At 39.6% G+C, this 18,321-nt stretch overlaps 1 protein-coding gene across 18 annotated transcripts in view; it reads right to left on the reverse strand.

The window, feature by feature from the left end:
- The window catches only part of LOC125457523 (disks large homolog 1-like), a 406,012-nt gene that overhangs the window by 253,081 nt on the left and 134,610 nt on the right, over positions 1–18,321 (reverse strand). For 16 of the 18 annotated variants that reach the window (XM_059651157.1, XM_059651153.1, XM_059651152.1 and 13 more), the window contains one exon: positions 14,154–14,318. The exons of 1 other annotated variant lie outside the window; for it this stretch is intronic. In XM_059651157.1, coding sequence (XP_059507140.1) covers positions 14,154–14,318 — 165 coding nt within the window. Of the gene's footprint in view, positions 1–14,153; positions 14,319–18,141; positions 18,172–18,321 lie in introns of those variants that run through there. One more of the 18 variants, XM_048541846.2, reaches the window with a different exon arrangement.

Consider the following 18,321-nt stretch of genomic DNA (forward strand, 5'->3'; position numbering starts at 1 on the left):
AAAAGTGGAGCTACTTCATTCCAAAAGTGTATTTTTCATACTGCCATTAAACTAGCAAAAATATATATGTGCTTTAAAATAAAATGGCCCCAAGTGATTTTCTTGTTCAACTTAAACATCTAAGTTGTATGAATGTACAGTAATTTCCACGTTGTTTGCTGCATTATGGATCACAAATTACAAGAATGGAGTTTTTAAAAAAAAAATCACCCTGAGATGAGTTATCATTGATAATACAGTATTTAATGCCCAATCCTCCTTAAGGACTGAGGGTTATATATTTCATTTATTAAAGTAAATAAAAAGTATGATCCAGATGAGCTGCCAATTTGCTAACGCTATTTCACAGTATCATTGATTCAAAATCTACTCCACTACGAGAATTCTCTCCAATTTTATTTTGGTGTGAGTAGATGACTCATTTGAGTATGCAATCTCAATTCTTTAAAGCAGCTATACAAAGGCAACTGAGGAGCTGACTTAGGTACTTTAAGTCTGCTGTATAGCCAGTTGGTTCAGGGAACACATTGCTTATTAGTGGGGGACTGCAGTCACATGCAAGCCAAATCAAGCACAAGTTGCCAGTGCCACTCCCTCAAGAACATGAATTAATTAGTCAGATTTTAACAACAATCTGCAGGTGGCATGGGCATTATTTTTAAGGGTACTAGCCAAATTTATTACATTCAGCATCATGACTGGACATCTCACTAAGTTAGCACTATAATTCCTTGAAGTGCTCTGCATTTGCAAAATTGTGCTACGTCTGAAGAAATTAGGTGAGGCGTTCCCAAAGTGGGGGCTGGGGGGGTGGATTTGGCAAACAAGTGAAGTAGTGAGATCGAAGACAGTCAGGTCTGCCATGGCATTCATACGCAGTTACAACTGGGGAACTGCAACAATTTTCAAGCCTCAGAATGAAGCCACCTGTGGAAACAGGTCTGGGAAACTAGGTAACTACATTTAGGAGACACAAAATCTCTTAATATCTCATTGGCAATACTTCAGGTATGATTTCTTCATGCAGGAAAAAGACACACTTTCCACTCTTTGCAATTTAGTTTAATTGTGCCACTTTATCACTCCGTGCTGGGATATTAATTTATAGGCATTAATTGCCCTCTGGTCTTGCCTATTAATTAACTCAATGGCTGAGCCACAAGGGGACCTGCTGCTTTGATTTTCAAGTGGGCTATCTTTCTTGGATATGTAGTTTTTTTTCAACGAATCTATTAACTTTAAAGTATGTTTTTGATCTTTTGGGGTAGGAGCAGTTTTACACAAAACCAAAGCATTTGATAAAAATAAGAGTCTTTATCCTTCGTGACTGTCAGCAACCTTTGATATATTTAGACCTTTCATCCTTCTGCAACATCTCACCATCATCATCCAATTAGATTGAACTGTGTGCACCATCCATTCATTACTACAAAATCACTCAAGAAATGGAGGACCACAGCAGGCCAGGCAGCACCAAAGGAGCAGGAAAGCTGACGTCTGGGGTTGGGACCATTCTTGAGAAATGGGGGTGGAGGGGGAGGGGAGGGGAAGGGAAGGGAAGGGGGCTCTGAAATAAATAGAGAGAGGGGAGGTGGGGCTGGGGAAGGTAGGTGGGTTGGTGATAGAGTGCGCAGATAGGCAGTGGTGGGGATTGGTCAGTGACGTGGGAGGAGCAGATAGGTGGGAGAAAAAAGCATGAGCTGTATTCATTGATGTTCGGGTGGAAGGGGATGAAGGCAAGTCCTTTACTGAGGACTCCTCCCACCTCACTAACCAACTCCCCACTGCTGCCTACCTGCACTCACCTATCAACATCCCACCTACCTACCCCAGCCCCACCACCCCCTCTATTTCTCAGCCCCCTTTCCCCTCCCCCATTTCTGAAGAAGGGTCCTGACCTGACACATCAACTTTCCTGCTCCTCTGATGCTGCCTGACGCACTGTGTTCCTGCAGCTCCACAGTGCTGTCCCAGGATCCAGCATCGGCCGTTCTTACAGTCTCTCCACTTGCAAAGCCCCCTTTTCTGGCTTCCACACAGGTACCTCTAGCATCTTCTCAGGGATTTACGCTTCGCCCCTGATTTCTCATCAGTATGCTGCCCCTTGATAATTTCATCCAAAAACACATCTATATCAGTCGACATTACGATCAAGTAAGCACTTCTCTCAATTCCTCCCCTGATGCTTAATTATCAGACCATTTGCTGTTAACCTGCACTGGCGAAAATATGTGAGATGACCAAAGCCATTCATTTTGTTCTCGGCCACAAACCTCATTCCATAGATACCACTTCGGCAACTGCCGGAGGTTAAATCGATTGACTGCAACCTTGGAGTCATACTTGACCCCTGGAAGAGCTTCTAATCACATATTTACATTCAAACAGTTAACATCATACAACTCGACTCTGCTGCAGTGTATCTGCTGAATCCCTTGTCTCAGGCAACTGGTGACAGGCAATAAAATGGTGGCCAGCCAGAAATGTTTGTGTCCCATAAGTGAATAAGAAAAATGCCTTTGCTGCCTGGAAAGTTGGCCATTTTAATTCTGACAACCCTTTAAACCTCAGAAATGGCAAAATTTACCAGCAATGTGTCCGTTTACACCCAGGAAACCAGAAACAAGCCCACACTAATGTTGTGGGGGATTAAAACATCCAAAACATCACACAGAAACAGCTTGAGAAGGGCAGGCACGTGAACATCAAGATTTTATTGCATTCCAAACTCATGTTCTTACTCACATCAAGGCCCATTCACCTATTGCCCAGTGCTTGCTAACCTATGATGGGTGCTGCATAATTGGGAGTCAATGTGAATATTTCCATACTTGTTTTAAAATTGCTCCAAAGCCAAATCCTTCAAATCTCTAATCTCCTCCACCAGCCCCTCCCCAGAACTCTCATATCTGTACTCAATCATTCCAAATGCAATTTCTCCAACTGTGGTTACAAGGGTTTCGGTGAACTAAGCCGCAAGCTCTGCAATTCTGTCCCTCATTTTCTTTTCTAATGTACACTGCGATAACCTACACAAGGTCCAAAGGGAATCACTGATCTCCTTATGGAGGTCATTGAATAGGAGGCCCCTTGCTAGCAGGCAATGTCCTTCCCAGATGGGCTCATTACTGGAGTTCTTTATAAAAGGAGATTCCGGGATGGGTCCACAGAACGCTGTCCTGGGCTGGGACTAACTTATGTATGCCATGAGTAGTGGCTCTATTTTGGTGTTCAACAATGAATGATGTTCCTTTCCAATCAGGATTCCTGAATTATTACATACCCATATAACCTTTGAACAAGCTTTTGGAAATTAACACTGAACCACGTAAGGTGACAAGTTGTGATTTAGAACTCTCATATCAAATCAGAAAATCATCACAGAATCCCTACAGAGGGGGAATAGGCCATTCAGCCAACAAGACCACACCGCCCTTTCGAAGAGCACCCAACCCAGGCCCATTCCCCTACCCTTTCCCTGTAATCCTGCATTTACCATGGTCAATCCACCTAACTTACACGTCCTGAGACGCTATGGGCAACTTAGCATGGTCGATCCACTTAACCAGCACGTCTTTGAACTGTGGAGGAAACCAGACAGAGATAGGAATCAGGTGCAAGCTCCATACAGACAGTTGCTTCAGGTTGGAATTGAACCTGGGTCCCTGGTGCTGTGAGGCGGCAGTGCTAACCACTGAGCCACCACGCTACCCAATCCTTTGGGATTTCCTGTCACCTTAAAAGGTTTAATATAAATACAAGTATTGATTGATTCCTACAAGTGTATTCCAATCTTCTAAACTGCATTGCATTGAACTCTCAATTCTGATGACCACTACTGACATTATGCAAAGTGTATGAATATGGAAAATTCTCAGGGTTCAAACAAAATTGAATCCAAGTCAATGGTTCGCCAGTGAATCGCCAAGTCAATCATATATATTAATTCATTTGTGACCGGTGCTCGAAAACACTCTATAGACTAATAAAATTAAACATAACTATTCCAAATGTAAAAAAATAAGTTAACATTTAAAACTTGCAGATTGACCAAGCTCTTTTGAAAACAGAGCCATGCTTTCACTACAAAATGGCTCAACATAAACAGTAAGGCTTTGCAGGTACGCACCTCCTGCCACAAAGCCACAACACATACAGCAACTGCGTCAATGCAGTGACAGGAAACAAACATCTGCCTTTTAGCAATTTGTGTTAAATAGAAAATTATTCAGCAGCTCCTGAGCTTATTGATGACAGTTATTTAACAAATTCAAAATTATTACACACTCTTAGTCAAATCATGTTATATTACAGAAGCAGGTAATCTTCATCCATCCATCTGCACTGCTATTTCTCACAAATGAAGTTAATGCTGTTTTCAAACTGCTCCCCATGCTCTTTATGACTTTTTTCAAGCAACTAACAACTTTCAAAAGAATTTATGGGACTCCGCTTCAAAACTGCTCAAACGAATTTCATGTTTAATCACCTGTCATACAGATTTCCCACATGCCACTCTAGTAGTCAGAGTCAGAGTGATACAGCATGGAAACAGGCCCTTCAGCCCAAACTGCTCCACGCTGACCACAGTGTGCACTCAGATTGTTCTTACTGTCAGCATTTGGTCCACATCCCTGTAAACCCTTCCTATTCATGTATCTATCCAAATGATTTTTACATGTTGCTATTGTGCCTGCCTCAACCACTTTCCCTGGCAGCGCATTCCGCACATGCACCATTCTCTGTTTTAAGGCATTGCCCCTCAGGTTCCTCTTAAATCTTTTCCCTCTCACCTTAAACCTATGCCCTTTAATTTTCAATTCCCCATCCCTGGGAAAAAGACACTCTGCATTCACCCTATCTATGCCGCTCATGATTTTATATACTTCAGTAAGGTCACCCCTCATTCTCCTACATTCCAAGAAATAAAGTCGATCCTGGCCAAACTCTCCCTATAGCTCAGGCCTACTAGTTCTGGCAACATCCTCGTAAATCATCTTAGCACACTTTTCAGTTTAACTACATCTTTCCTATAACTGTACACAATGTTCCAAGTGTGGCCTCACCAATGATTTAGACAACTGTCACATAACGTCCCAACTCCTATACTCAATGCCTCGAACAATGAAGGCCAGCGCACTAAATGCCTTCTTCACCACCCCATCTATCTACGACACCTCTTTGAACAAACTATGTGCTTGTACTCCTAGCTCCCTCTGTTCCACAACACTCCTTACCATTTAAGGTACAAGTCCTACCTTGGTTTGACTTTCCAAAATGCAAATCCTCAGACTTGCATTTGCCAGGCCTCAGCCCATTTCCTCATTTGATCAAGGTCCCTCTAATTTTTGATAACGTTCCTCACCATCAACGTTACCTCCTAATTTTGTAACATCTGCAAACTTACCAATCATACCTTGTACATTCACATCCAGACCATTATACAAATCGCAAATAAAAGGTCCCAGGCGACCCCTGTGGCACATCACTAGTCACAGGCCTGCAGTCCCAGAAACAATCTTCAACCATCCGCTCTGCTTTATTATTGAGCTAATTTTGAATCCAATTAGCTAGCTCTCCCTGAATCCCATACAACCTAACCTTCATGACTACCCTGTCATGCAGGACCTTGTCAAAGGCCTGACTAAAATCCATACTGACAACATCCACTGACCTAACCTCATCTATCTTCTTGGTTACCTTTTTGAAAAGCTCTAAATGATTAATCAGGCATGACCCATGCACAAATCCATGTTGACTATACCTAATCAGACCTCGACTATCCAAACGTTGGTTGATGCTGTCCCTCGGTCTCCTCTCCAATAACTTGCTAATACTGATATCAGGCTCACTGGCCTGTAGTTCCCTGGCTTGTCTTTTCTACCTTTCTTAAACAATAGAACATTAGCTGCCCTCCAGACTTCCAGAACTTCACCGGTGGCCAAATATGAAGCAAAATTCTTTGCAAGGGCCTCTGCAATTTCTTCCCTAGCGTCCTACAACATCTGAGGATGGACTTAATCAGACTTTATCCACCTTTATGCACTTTAAGGCTGCAAACACCTCCTCTCTAGTAGTACAGTGCAGTCCAAAATACCCCAACTTGTTTCCCCTATTTCCTCAGAATCCACGATTCTCTCCTCAGCAAATACTGAGGAGAAATATTCATTAAAAATCTGACCCATCTCCTTGGCTCCACATATAGACGCTTACACATTAAGGGAACTTATTTTCTCCCTAGCCACATTTTTACTCTTAATATAGCTTATAGAACCTCTTGGGATTCTCTTTAACATTACCTGCCAGATCCATCTCATAACCTCTTTTCACTTTTCTGATTTCTGTTGTTAAGAGTGCTCCTACGTGTTTTATAGTCAGCTAGGGATTCACTGGGCCCCGATAGCTTATACCCAATGTGTGCTACCTTTTTCTCCACCCCCCCCCCCACCCCCAACCAATCAGAGCCTCAATATCCCTCATCAGCTAGGGATCCCTAAACCTACCAGCATTTCCGTCAACGCAAACAGAAGCGTACTTTCCCAGGACTCTTGATATCACACATTTAAAAGCCTTCCCTTTGCCAGTCATTCTTTTTCGTTCAAACAGACTCACGCAATCAACCACTGCTAGATCCTGCCTAATGGCCCCAAAATTGGCCCTACTCCAGTTTAGCACTTTAGCCTGTGGACCCACTTTTACATTCTGGTGATTTAAGTGAATGATCTCTCACTTTTCCTCATTATACTCGATCTGCCACCTAGTTCCCAACTCACGTAACCTGATCCATATCTCTTTGCAATCGGTGTTCTCCCAAAGTTTGTTTTTCCACCTCACTTTGCATCAGCAAAAAAATTGAGATATGTTACTCCCTGGCCTCTTCATTAAATCACTAAGGATGGGCATAAACAACTAAGGCCCCAGCACCTATCTTTGCAGCACTCCATTCTTCCTTGCCTTCCAAAATGAAAATGCTCCATTTACAGCCACAATGCTTCCTGTTTATTAGCCAATCCTTCTCAATCATAGCACTCCAACTATGCAAGCTCTTATCTTGCCTATTAATCTTTTCCATAGCACCTAATTATTTCCCCCCCAGGATCAATGCATATTTTATCTACTAGATCCGCCTAACAGGGGCATATTAATCAGGAACAAAGTAGAACATCTGGCATCTCAAAGCTGCTCTACATTTGATAAGATCATGACTGGTCAGATTGTGGCCTCAGTTCTACTTTCTGATCTAAACTCCTCACACGAACTCCATCGTCAATTAAGAATCCAATAATCTTAAAAGGATTCAATGACCCTGCCTGCAATGCTCTCGAGCAAAGAAAATTCCACAGACCAAAGGCCCTCTGAAAAAAATTAATTCTCCTTTGTGAAGAGACTAGAGTTGGGAGACAATGAGTGAAATCATTCACTCAGCATTCACCCAATTATTCATTCTCAGGACTGTACATGGTTAAATCCTCAAAAATGCTAATAAGTTTGGAAAAAAGATTTCCAGTAAGCAAAACTATGCTGACTTAAACAAATGCAGTATAAATATGAATGTGTGTGTCAGGACTTATTCAAATTATATATTTAACTAGTCTTCATTGTAAGCATTCACAATCTGCTTTTATATTGATGGCTTATTACTTTAAATCAACTCAATACTTTGGCAATCTACTGGTTTCTAAAGCGCTACAGTCACTTAATCTCAAACATCTAATATTAACTTTAGCTTCCTTATCTCGTCACAGATAGATCTTTCAAATGAGGCTGTTTTTCAACAGAACATATCTTCATAGAACATTTCGAATAGTTTCCTTGAACAATTCCTTCTGTTCATTGACCACCTCAACTTTCAGTCCATTTACCTAGTCAATATTAGCCTATACATTTTTAGATCACCCTTGCCATTTGACACAAACTGCAAGAAGATCAAAGTACACATATGACAAACTCAAATTTCAGGCTTTCTGCCTCTAACACAGTGCAAGCATATAGCTATTGTTAGGTGGCCTATCAACTACTCACACCAGCAGTGCCTAACTTCTGATTTTCCTAATTTCCACACAAATTGTTTTTTCTCTATTTTGTGATCTTGAAGCTAGACCCTTTCTCATTATTGTCATTATGCCATCCCTTACTAATACAGCATCCTTTTCACTATGCCCATTTTTAAAAATTTGCTTAGCCTGGAATATTTATTTACCAATTTCATTTTGCAACCATGCCTCTAATAGTAAATTATATTTAAGCAATTTGTCTCTATTTGTGCTACTTGTCTATCTTCCATGCATCTAAGTAAGAACCTTTAATTTCATTTATTTTGCAGTTTCCTACACTGACCTTAGTTTGGTATCAATTGTGCATTAACAAATCTGTCCATCACACTCTGCTACACTGTCAAGGCACCTTGACTCTTCTCTTTGAATTTCTAAATTTCCATTCACCAATCCCTCCTCATCATCTGTTTAAAGTCTTGCCCACAACCCTAGTTATATGATCAGCCAAGACACTGGTCGCAGCCTGTTTAAGTGAAACTCAGCCTAACAGAACAGGTAGTCCTACCCATGGTACTGATGGGCATGCCCAATGATTCAAAATCCTTCCTCACTGCTCTCAACCTACATTGTTTAATTCCCTATCTTTGCTCGACCACATACCAACTACTGCATGGCTCAAGTAACAATACAGAGATAAATACCTATGAAGTTGTGTACTTTAATTTAGATCTCAACTCCTCAAAATGCCTCAATTGAACAGGATTCTTAATTATAATTTTTGTTGATTCCTACATGAACCATGAGAACAGGAACTTTCTCCTCCAATCTCAGAAACATCCTTCACCTTGGCATTTGGCAAGAAACTCGACATCCCTCACCCTGATTCGACTGCCTACCATCATTACCACACTCCTCTTCAATTCCGCTGCTGAAATACCGTCCTGTACCATGTCATCCTGAAGACCTCTTCTCTGAACTTTCAGATTAGAGAGTTACACGAGCCACAGCCGATACTTAATATACGTCATTTCAAACATCAAACATTTACTGAAGATTTCAAAGGAGGAAAGCCTTTCCTGAAAGGCCTCGAGGAAGTTCACAGGAATATAAGTGATCAGCCTAACTCAGCTTAATAGGAGTCAAACTCTTTTGACAGGCACAAGATCCTAGTGCCTACTGGATAAAATCTGGGATCAAAGCTCCTCTAAATGAATAAAATAAAAATCATTAACTATAAACTAGTTTGACTTCAGTTTCTGACAAAAGTGATGGAATTTGTAAACTGAACAGTAAGTGCTTAAAAATGAGTTTTCTACATACTTTTTGATGGAAGGGAGGATGGAAAAGACAATCCATTGAAGGTTTAAATTATAGATTTTAGAAGAGAAACTGATAAGTTGCTAGCTGTAGAACGCAAGTCAACATGATGTCATCTGTAATGTGGCCATTGATGGGAGAACAGAATAGAATCAGAGAATTTTTTTAAAATAGTGGCTGCTTCCCCATCCTGGTTGACTCTGCTCCCTTTCCTCCCACTGATGAACTCAACTTCTGTCTCGTCTACATATTCACCTCCAGCAACACACCACTAAACTGATTTTACTTTTCCATTGCTTTCAGATCATTTGTGTATGCATTCCTAGGTATCCCTTTTACAATGTCCCAACTGCAGCCTGAGTTCTACAACAAATCCAATGTTTTTTATTTTTTTAAACAGCCTCATCTGTTTGTACTATCATCTTGAATTATTACCTCAATTTCTGTACTCAATTTAAAATTTTATCATTCAAGGTTAATTTCTATCCTGTGTTCTCTATTCCAAAATTTTACACATTCTTTTCTACACTAAGCAACACATATTTCCCTTCTTCAGGTCTTTCACACCCTTCACTGAATTTGCTAAAGCCACAATTTGTCACCATCTGTAATATTTTTTTAAACTTCTCAATTCTCAGATTATTTATGGATGTTAATAAGAATTGCTCTTCATGGCCCTTGTCATACAATCACCATACTTTCCATTCCAAATAACTTACATTCTTTTAAAAAAAACTCTTCTGATTCTATTCTGTTCTCCCATCTATGGCTACATTACAGATAACGCTATGTTGACTTGCGTTCCACAGTTGGCAACTTATCAGTTTCTTTTCTAAAATCTTTAATTTAAAACTTCAACGGATTGTCTTTTCCATCCTCCCTTCCATCAAAAAGTAGGTAGAAAACTCATTTTTAAGCACTTATTAATGTTGTTCAGTTTACAAATTCCATCAATTTTGTCAAAAACTGAAGTCAAACTAGTTTATAGTTAATGATTTTTATTTTATTCATTTGTGGGACATGGGCATTTCTGGCTGGTTAGCATTTTTTGCCCGCTCTTAGTCATCCTCGAGAAGGTGGTGGTGAGCTGCCTTTTGAACCGTTGCAGTCCTTCTGCTGTAGTTTGATCCATAATGCTCTGAGGGGAGAAATTCCAGGTTTTGGCTCAGTGAAGGAACCGTGATATATTGTCAAGTCAGAATGGTGAGTGATGTGGAGGGGAACTTGCAGGTGATAGTGTTCCTGTGTATCTACTGCCCTGGTCCTTCTAGATGGGAGCAGGCGTGGGGTTGGAAGGTATTTTCTAAGGATCTTTGGTGAATTTCTGCAGTGCACCTTGTTAAGAGTACACACTGCTGCTACTGAGTGCCGGTGGAGGAGCAACTGCATCCTTACATATGTGATGCCAATCAAGCAGGCCGCTTTATCCTGAATGATGTCAAGCTGCTTGAGTGTTGTTGGAGCTGCACTCCATCCAGGCAAGTGGAGAATATTCCATCACATTCTGGACATGTGCTTTGGAGATAGCAGACGGCTTTGTGGAGTCTAGAGGAGAGTTACTGATTTGGTTTTCTAAGTCATGTTGAATTAGGGAGAAGCACTGGCTAAAACATCAGGGATGGCTCCACTGCTTTTCTTTGAAATGGTGTCACATGATCTTTTACATTCATCTGAGCAGGCATATGAACCTTGGTTTAGTGTCTCTTCCAAAAGACAGCACTTCCATGAATGGAGTATTCCTTTAGTATTGCATGAATGTGTTGATTTTAATGCACAAGTCCTGAACAGGGGCATGAGCCAGAAAGCCTGTATCTCAGATTAGAGAGTTACACGAGCCACAGCCGATACTTAATATATGTCATTTCAAACATCAAACATCAAACATTTACTGAAGATTTCAAAGGAGGAAAGCCTTTCCTGAAAGGCCTCGAGGAAGTTCACAGGAATACAAGTGATCAGCCTAACTCAGCTTAATAGGAGTCAACCTCTTTTGAGCAAGAAACACTTCACAGTGCCTCCAGAATAGCAAGACATTACCAAAGCACAGAATGGACTGCTATGCGTTCTTCTGAATCTACGGTTCAGGTCTCGCCGTTCTCTTCAACTGCAAACATTTAAGTTTCAGCCGTATTTACAACACAACTTTAAGAGAAATTCTCCAAGTGTGCCACCTGTTGATGCATCTACAGAGCTGCCTTTCCAGAACATAATTCTACATTGATATTCTGCTTGAGGATCACAAGTTTTGAGGACTTGAGCTTGGAAGGATGACAGAAAAATAGATACAAATTTCAAGTTCTGTGGATACCTGCTCTTTTTTCCCCCCAAAAACAGGCCATGTTGACTATTTGGATTTTTTTTTATTAAAAAGGTGGCATTTCTTTTAAATCACATTCTAATTAAACCAATACTAGCTGTTGTATTCCACCTAACATCATGCAAGGGATTCTCAGTAGAAGGTCAAGATGGTGTCACATTCAAAGTACTTATATTAAATATTGCTGTGCACAAGACTTTATCCACAATCATGCGTCAACAGATAATTCTCAATTTACAATTTTAATTACATGATTTTTAAGCCTCAACAAGTGAAATGCAAATCAAAGACTCAACCTACTCCTTTTGAATATTAAATTATTATTGAGACAGTCTTGAGCATGCATAACACTAGTTATCTGTCACATACAAGTCAATTAGACTTTGAGGAGCAAAATTAAAAACAGAAAATGCAAAAAAGTCTTGGATCGGTGCGCAGCTTTTTATTTTTGTTGAGAAACAACTGATGTAACACTAACTGCCTATACCTAGAGCAGTGAGTGAAGTAGTCAAGCAAGACTCTCAACTTCTGCTTGTGAAGTTGTTACATTCATTCAGAAAGGGGAATCCGGGGTGGGGGGGGGGGGGGGGGGTGGAGAGAGGAAGAGAGAGAGAGAGAGAGAGAGAAAAAAGCAGTCCTATATAGTTTGATTAACCTTCTCAATATCCAAAGCTACATGATCCAGGAGGTGGTTTAACAATGGTAAATATACTGCCTTGTACAACCTGAAAATTGCTCCACAATTATAAACTGCTACAAACACAACAGGCAAGTCATATTGGATACTTCCAGTCTGAAGAGGAGAAAAGGGCAGATTGACCGTCATTGGTGGCTCTAAGGTAGAAGTTAACTAGTGGAAACCAGTAACTGGGGAGATGGTGGTGTAGTCATAATGTCACTGGATTTGTAATCCAGTGGCCCAAACTACTGCTGCAGGATATGGCCTTAAAATGTCCAAATCCCACCTCAACAGCTGGTAAAATTCAAATCCAATTAGTGAAACTGGAACATTAAAGCTAGTCTTAGTGATGGTGACCGCAAAATTATTACTGAGAGGTATAAAAGTCTAGCTGGATAACTAATATCGTTTCGGAAAGGAAACTGGCCATCTTTACCTATTCTGGTCTATTTATGGATCCCAGGCACCCAATGTGGTTAACTCTTGTCTACACTCTGAAGCAGGCTAGCAATCACTCAGCTTAAAGCGAATAGGGATGCGCATCAAATAAAAACCCAAGAGAACTGCAGATGCTGTAAATCAGACAAAACCAGAAATTGCTAGAAAAGCTCACCAGGTCTGGCAGCATCTGTGAAGAGACATGGTTAATGTTTCAGGCTCAGCGATCCTTCCTCAGAAAACACCACACAGCTAATTACTTGCTAACATTAAAATATTTCAGGAAAATTGGGTTGAGTGTGAAAATAAAGATAAAAAACATAATGAACACCATGCCTGACTACTTTTAAAGGCTTTGGACTTCAAGATGGAAACTAAAAGCCTCAATATATATACCATTAAAATGTTCAAAGCTAACATCACAGAGTTTTCAATGCTTTGAATAGACATCCCTATGTAATATTAATACAGAAAAACTTAAGAGGCTGTCGAAACAGATGTTACAAAAATGAATCGAAAAAGAAGAAACTGTGCCACTTCTTCAAAGAAGAAAGCAGAGAACTCAGTTGTGGTTCAATTCATTTGAGACTTCTGAATTTTTTCAAGTGGATTTACAAACTAGCAAATTCTAACTCGTAACTTCATATCTGGAGTTTTATAAATTGGTTGTAGCTTCACTTGTTTACCAGCTTGTAAATGAACAGCAGATTGTAAAGTCAGATTTCAATATCATTTTTATACGTCTGTTTTAACTTACAAAACTATATTTTCATAACTTCTTTAGAGATCCAGTTTTGATCATATTGACCTGATTGATCCAAGTTGATCTCTTGACTCTTGCTTTGACTGAAATAATTACAAAATATTCTGATTATCTAACATTCTTGCATGTTAAGCTATTTAGCTGAGGTTTTATTTCTAAATTCTCTAATTTTGTGCAACTCTGAATAAATGACTTGCCACTCCACATCAAAATACAGTACTCGTACATGCAAGCTACAGGACAACACCCCACTTTTGCACCTGCTGCAAAGAGGTTCTCTGTCATCCTGCCTCAAACCAAACAAACAGTCTGCTTTGAAATGCAGCAATAACCACTTTACCACCAGAGCAAGATGTGTACTACAGCAACCTTCAAGTCTGTTAAATGTTGTTATCTCCAGTGTTGCTGCATGCATCAAGTTTTTCAAAGCTTAAGACAAACTTTTTAAAGTCAACAATATTAAAAGAGTATTCCATACTTAGAGGGCATATGCATTTTGCTGACACATTGAAATATGATTTTTCAATAAATCACTATTTACTGCAGGAAAGTAAGAAATGTTAGTCTGATTAGTTGAGGGTTAATTGTCATTCGACAGTAATAAACAATTGACAAATTGCTGGCTTGTAGAAGTCAAAGCCTTACCTTCATTGGGGATATGTGTGACTGAGAAACAAATCCATGTATATTTTCAATCTGAGACAGGTTCTTCTCTGACACATGTACAAGCTCTGGGCCTTTCACATCATTGCTAATCTGCGGAGAGCTGTGTTCCTGTGGAGATGCATCGTCATCTTGATAACGATACTTCTAAAAATGGAAGAAAAACAGGATACTAACAAATAATGCAATTTCAAAAAGAAAGACATCAATGCCAAAATTAAACAAATTTCTAAATAATATCCAAATGATGAAGATACCTTTTCAATTTTAAATAATTCCAATTCTCAAGGATAATTCATTGATGCAATCAAGTTTTCTAACTAACATTCAATAAACTTCCTGGAGAGAAGAAGCAGCATTTTGTTGATGATGCAAGGTTAAATAAATCTCACATTAAAGTATCAATTTCTTTTGAACTTTTAAAGTGTGCTCAGTTATTCCCCTGGAATCCTGAATAAGATTTATGAATTTTTAAAACCAACAAATGTTTGGGGCTAGTTTTCTCAGGTCTCTAGGACAAGCCATAAAATTAAGCTCCACACGAGAGCTACACCCCCCTGCTATTTTACCAGCAGCCCAAGCCTTCAATAGGCCAGCCTGGAGCTAATTGATGGTCGGTCAAGGGCCTACTCTCGTTGTCAGGGGAATTCTACCTGCAGCAAGACAAATCAATGCCAGGCATTCAGCCTGGCAGGTTTGCCTAGTGAGGGTTTTGTATATCCTATAGGCCTTAAAGTTTAGACTGCACTAAGATTGGCGGCCATCTCAGAAATGGCTACTAGTTCCAGTGATACTTCTCGTTCTATGGGGTTTTCTAGCCTTTTGATTGGCCTGCACTCTGAAAGCAGGTCTTCTCAGGCAGAGGGGACAGCCTACAACTTTAACATGAGGGAGATCCACCCTCCCTCCTTTTCTCATCATTCTTCTGTAATTCTCGACGTATCTAGTGCCACTCCCCTGTACATTCTTCTTTTTCACATAATAATACAAAGCTCTCTTGAATGCCACCATTAAACCAGCTTCCACTACATACTCTGGACACACTGCCAACAAACAGATCTACAGAATTTAACCAGTGCTAGAAAAAGTTTTATACCTCTCCATTGCATTTTCCAAAAAAAAATTAACTTAAATCTGTCATCCAACAAAAATTGCAGGCAACCAACTGGTGTGGTTTAATGATAAATTCACTCACTTCAGTAGTGAAAGCAACAGAGATGTAAACTTACCTTCACAAATTTTATTTAATAGCCAACTCTGCTAAACCCCAGTGAATACAGGTCAAGTTGACCCAATTCAAATTCCAACGTCTGCTGTGGCAGGATCTGAACCCAGGTCCTCAGATCATTAACTCAGTTTCTAGCAATATGACCACGAGGCCATCACCCCCACACCCCCCCCCCCCCCCCCCAAGACAAATTTTACCAAACGTACAAAATAGCAAGTATACGTAATCTCGACCAGAGCTGATATTTCAAAGGTGGACAAGTTCAACAGCTATCTCCTACATGATCCCAATATGCCCCAGCCTTTGCAGTACTCTAGCATGAAAGAAAAAGGAAATGCTAAGTAAGTTTCCCATTTTATATAAAAATAAGTTTACACAATGTATTTCAGTGACGGTAACATTAATTTTATTTCAATACAAGCCGGTCATCTATGGGATGCTCATTATGTCACAGCACATATAGTTTCCAGTATTGAATATCACAGTAGAACTGATTAATGGCTAACAGAAGGAACTATTTGGGAAATACAATAATTAATTTCATAATTACTTTAATAATAAAACACTTGCAGGGTGACAAGATCATACCTAAAAGATTTTCAACTAAATAAGGGTCTATGAAGGTGCAAGAATAATTCACGAAAATGACATATGAAGACTATGCCTTTATTAGAAGGAACTTAGAATAAAATTTAAAGCAAAAGAGAATTGACAGAGAATTGCAAGCATCGATAGGAAGAGACTGGGTGGTTTAAAGGAAAGGGACAGCATTATAATACCAATCTCTCCCATGAGGCACCGAGCACAAATCATGCACACGAGATAGAAACATTGCTCAAATAAAAACAAATGCTGGAAAAACTTAACAGATAGAAGCATCCATGGAGAGAGAAACAGAATTAACCATAAGTCCAATGTGACTCGTCTTTGGGTTTAAAAAACACGAGTCACAAAAATGCAGCTTCCCTGCTTGTTGTAAAGATTTTATAGAAAATGAATTGTATAAGAGTGGTTGCTCATTTACAAATGAAAGAATTCCATAACTGTACATAAATATGGTGGTCTGACTTAAAGACAGGGATAGTTAGTGTAAAATATAAAGTGGGGGAAATTGCTGAAGCATGTGGAAAGTTGATTTTAAAGATAATTTTAAATTAAAATAATTCACATTCTAAATCATACTCCAAACAGGCCAAATATTCCCACGTTATAGCACAAGCCTAAGGCACTTGGAAGAAAACAGGCAGTAGAACAATCAATGTGGAACCAGGCAAATGCACACAGTAAAAAAAACTTGAACGTGCTTTCCTTCATAAGCAACGCCAACAAAATGGCTGAGAGCACTAATTCCTTTCATTTCAACTGCACTATGTAGTTGAATTTTCACAACAAAAGATAGAAAGTTCGACCCGCAGAAGTATTCAGTTGACACTAGAGACCGATATAGTTGAAGATCCAATCTTTATACAAGCATGCATACAGGGGACACAGCTTGTCAAGAGAAAGCCTCCCCTATCATAGCTCACGCATTTATGCGAGCATCCTAGTTAGATGACGACAAAACTATCATAGTACTTTACAATTATACATGACACGAGATGGGTCTCCAGCCAATGCATTCCACAGGGATTGTGTTCTTTCTAAGACAAATCAATCAGTTTGTGCTGCACAATCCACAAAGATCATACCTCTAAGTTTTAAAACAGTTCTCTATTCTGTTTAGTGATTATTTCTTTGCAACGTTTTACGAGTCTTCATTCTTATACGAGTATGCACTGAAGTGGGCAGGCTCCCTCTGATTTTATACAGGTTTACACTTTATCCATTTACTTCATTCATTTCAATATAAGCTTCCTATTTCTATGTAGAGTGGGAAGTTACTTATATCTATTCTAATAGTCTAGCCTCCTTTGTGATTTCGAACAGGTCTTGGTTTCGAGTTTGATCACAGAAATCTTACCATTTGGCCTAGTGTGCTTCAAATGAGGATTATTACCAACTGCCATTCCCCTGTATTTCCCCTTATTCTTGCACATTTTCTTTTAATCCAAATAATCGACCACTATTCTCTAAAATGCCTCAATTGAACCTGCCACCACCATATTGGTAGGCAATGCAATCCAAATCCTAATTACTCCCTTACTGAATTTCTTTTTCCCCCTCACATCACTCTTGCTTCTTTTGCAAATCCTTAAATATGTATGCCCCCCCTTATTGTTTCTTTTATAAATGGAAATAGCTTCCCTCTGTCTCCTTCAACCACCCTGCGTACGGTTTTGAAAACTTGTGTCACATCGCCTCTTAGTCTCTTTTTCTCCAAGAAGGACAGTCCCAACTTTGTCATTCAGCTCATCACTCACTTCCCTGGAGCCATTTCTGTAAATCACTTGGGCACTCTCTCCAATGCATTCCCACCCTTCCCATAATGTGCCACCTAGAACATACACAACATTGCAGCTGAGTTTTAACAAGTGCCTCAACCCCTTTCAATGCCTGCAGTCAAATTTTCTATTAACTAGTTATTAAGCTCTACATTCACATGTTTCCTTCCAAGCCGTACAAATTGCAATTAGGTATTTTTTTAAATGCAGAAAAAAGCATAATAGTGCTTTAGGAATGTATAAGCATGACTACTTCATCATATTTGTTTGAGGAGTTTCCTTCCTTTATTCACCTCTCTAAAACAAGATGATTTTCTTGAACTTTCACAACAAATACTTGACACAGCGACAGTCAACTTACTTTCCATCTGCTCATTTGATTTTCGTAGTTTTAAGCTAACTTGTACAAAGACTGGCGTGCCTCCGAAACTATCAAATTTCTGCAATTTCAGTTAGTGCAAAGGCACTGCAGGAGAAGACCAGTTCAAGAGACCAGCGGCAAAACATCAGGACATATAAAGACAAAAATAACACAAAGGAA

Source organism: Stegostoma tigrinum, chromosome 14 (genome assembly GCF_030684315.1).
Source record: "Stegostoma tigrinum isolate sSteTig4 chromosome 14, sSteTig4.hap1, whole genome shotgun sequence".
NCBI lineage: Eukaryota > Metazoa > Chordata > Chondrichthyes > Orectolobiformes > Stegostomatidae > Stegostoma > Stegostoma tigrinum.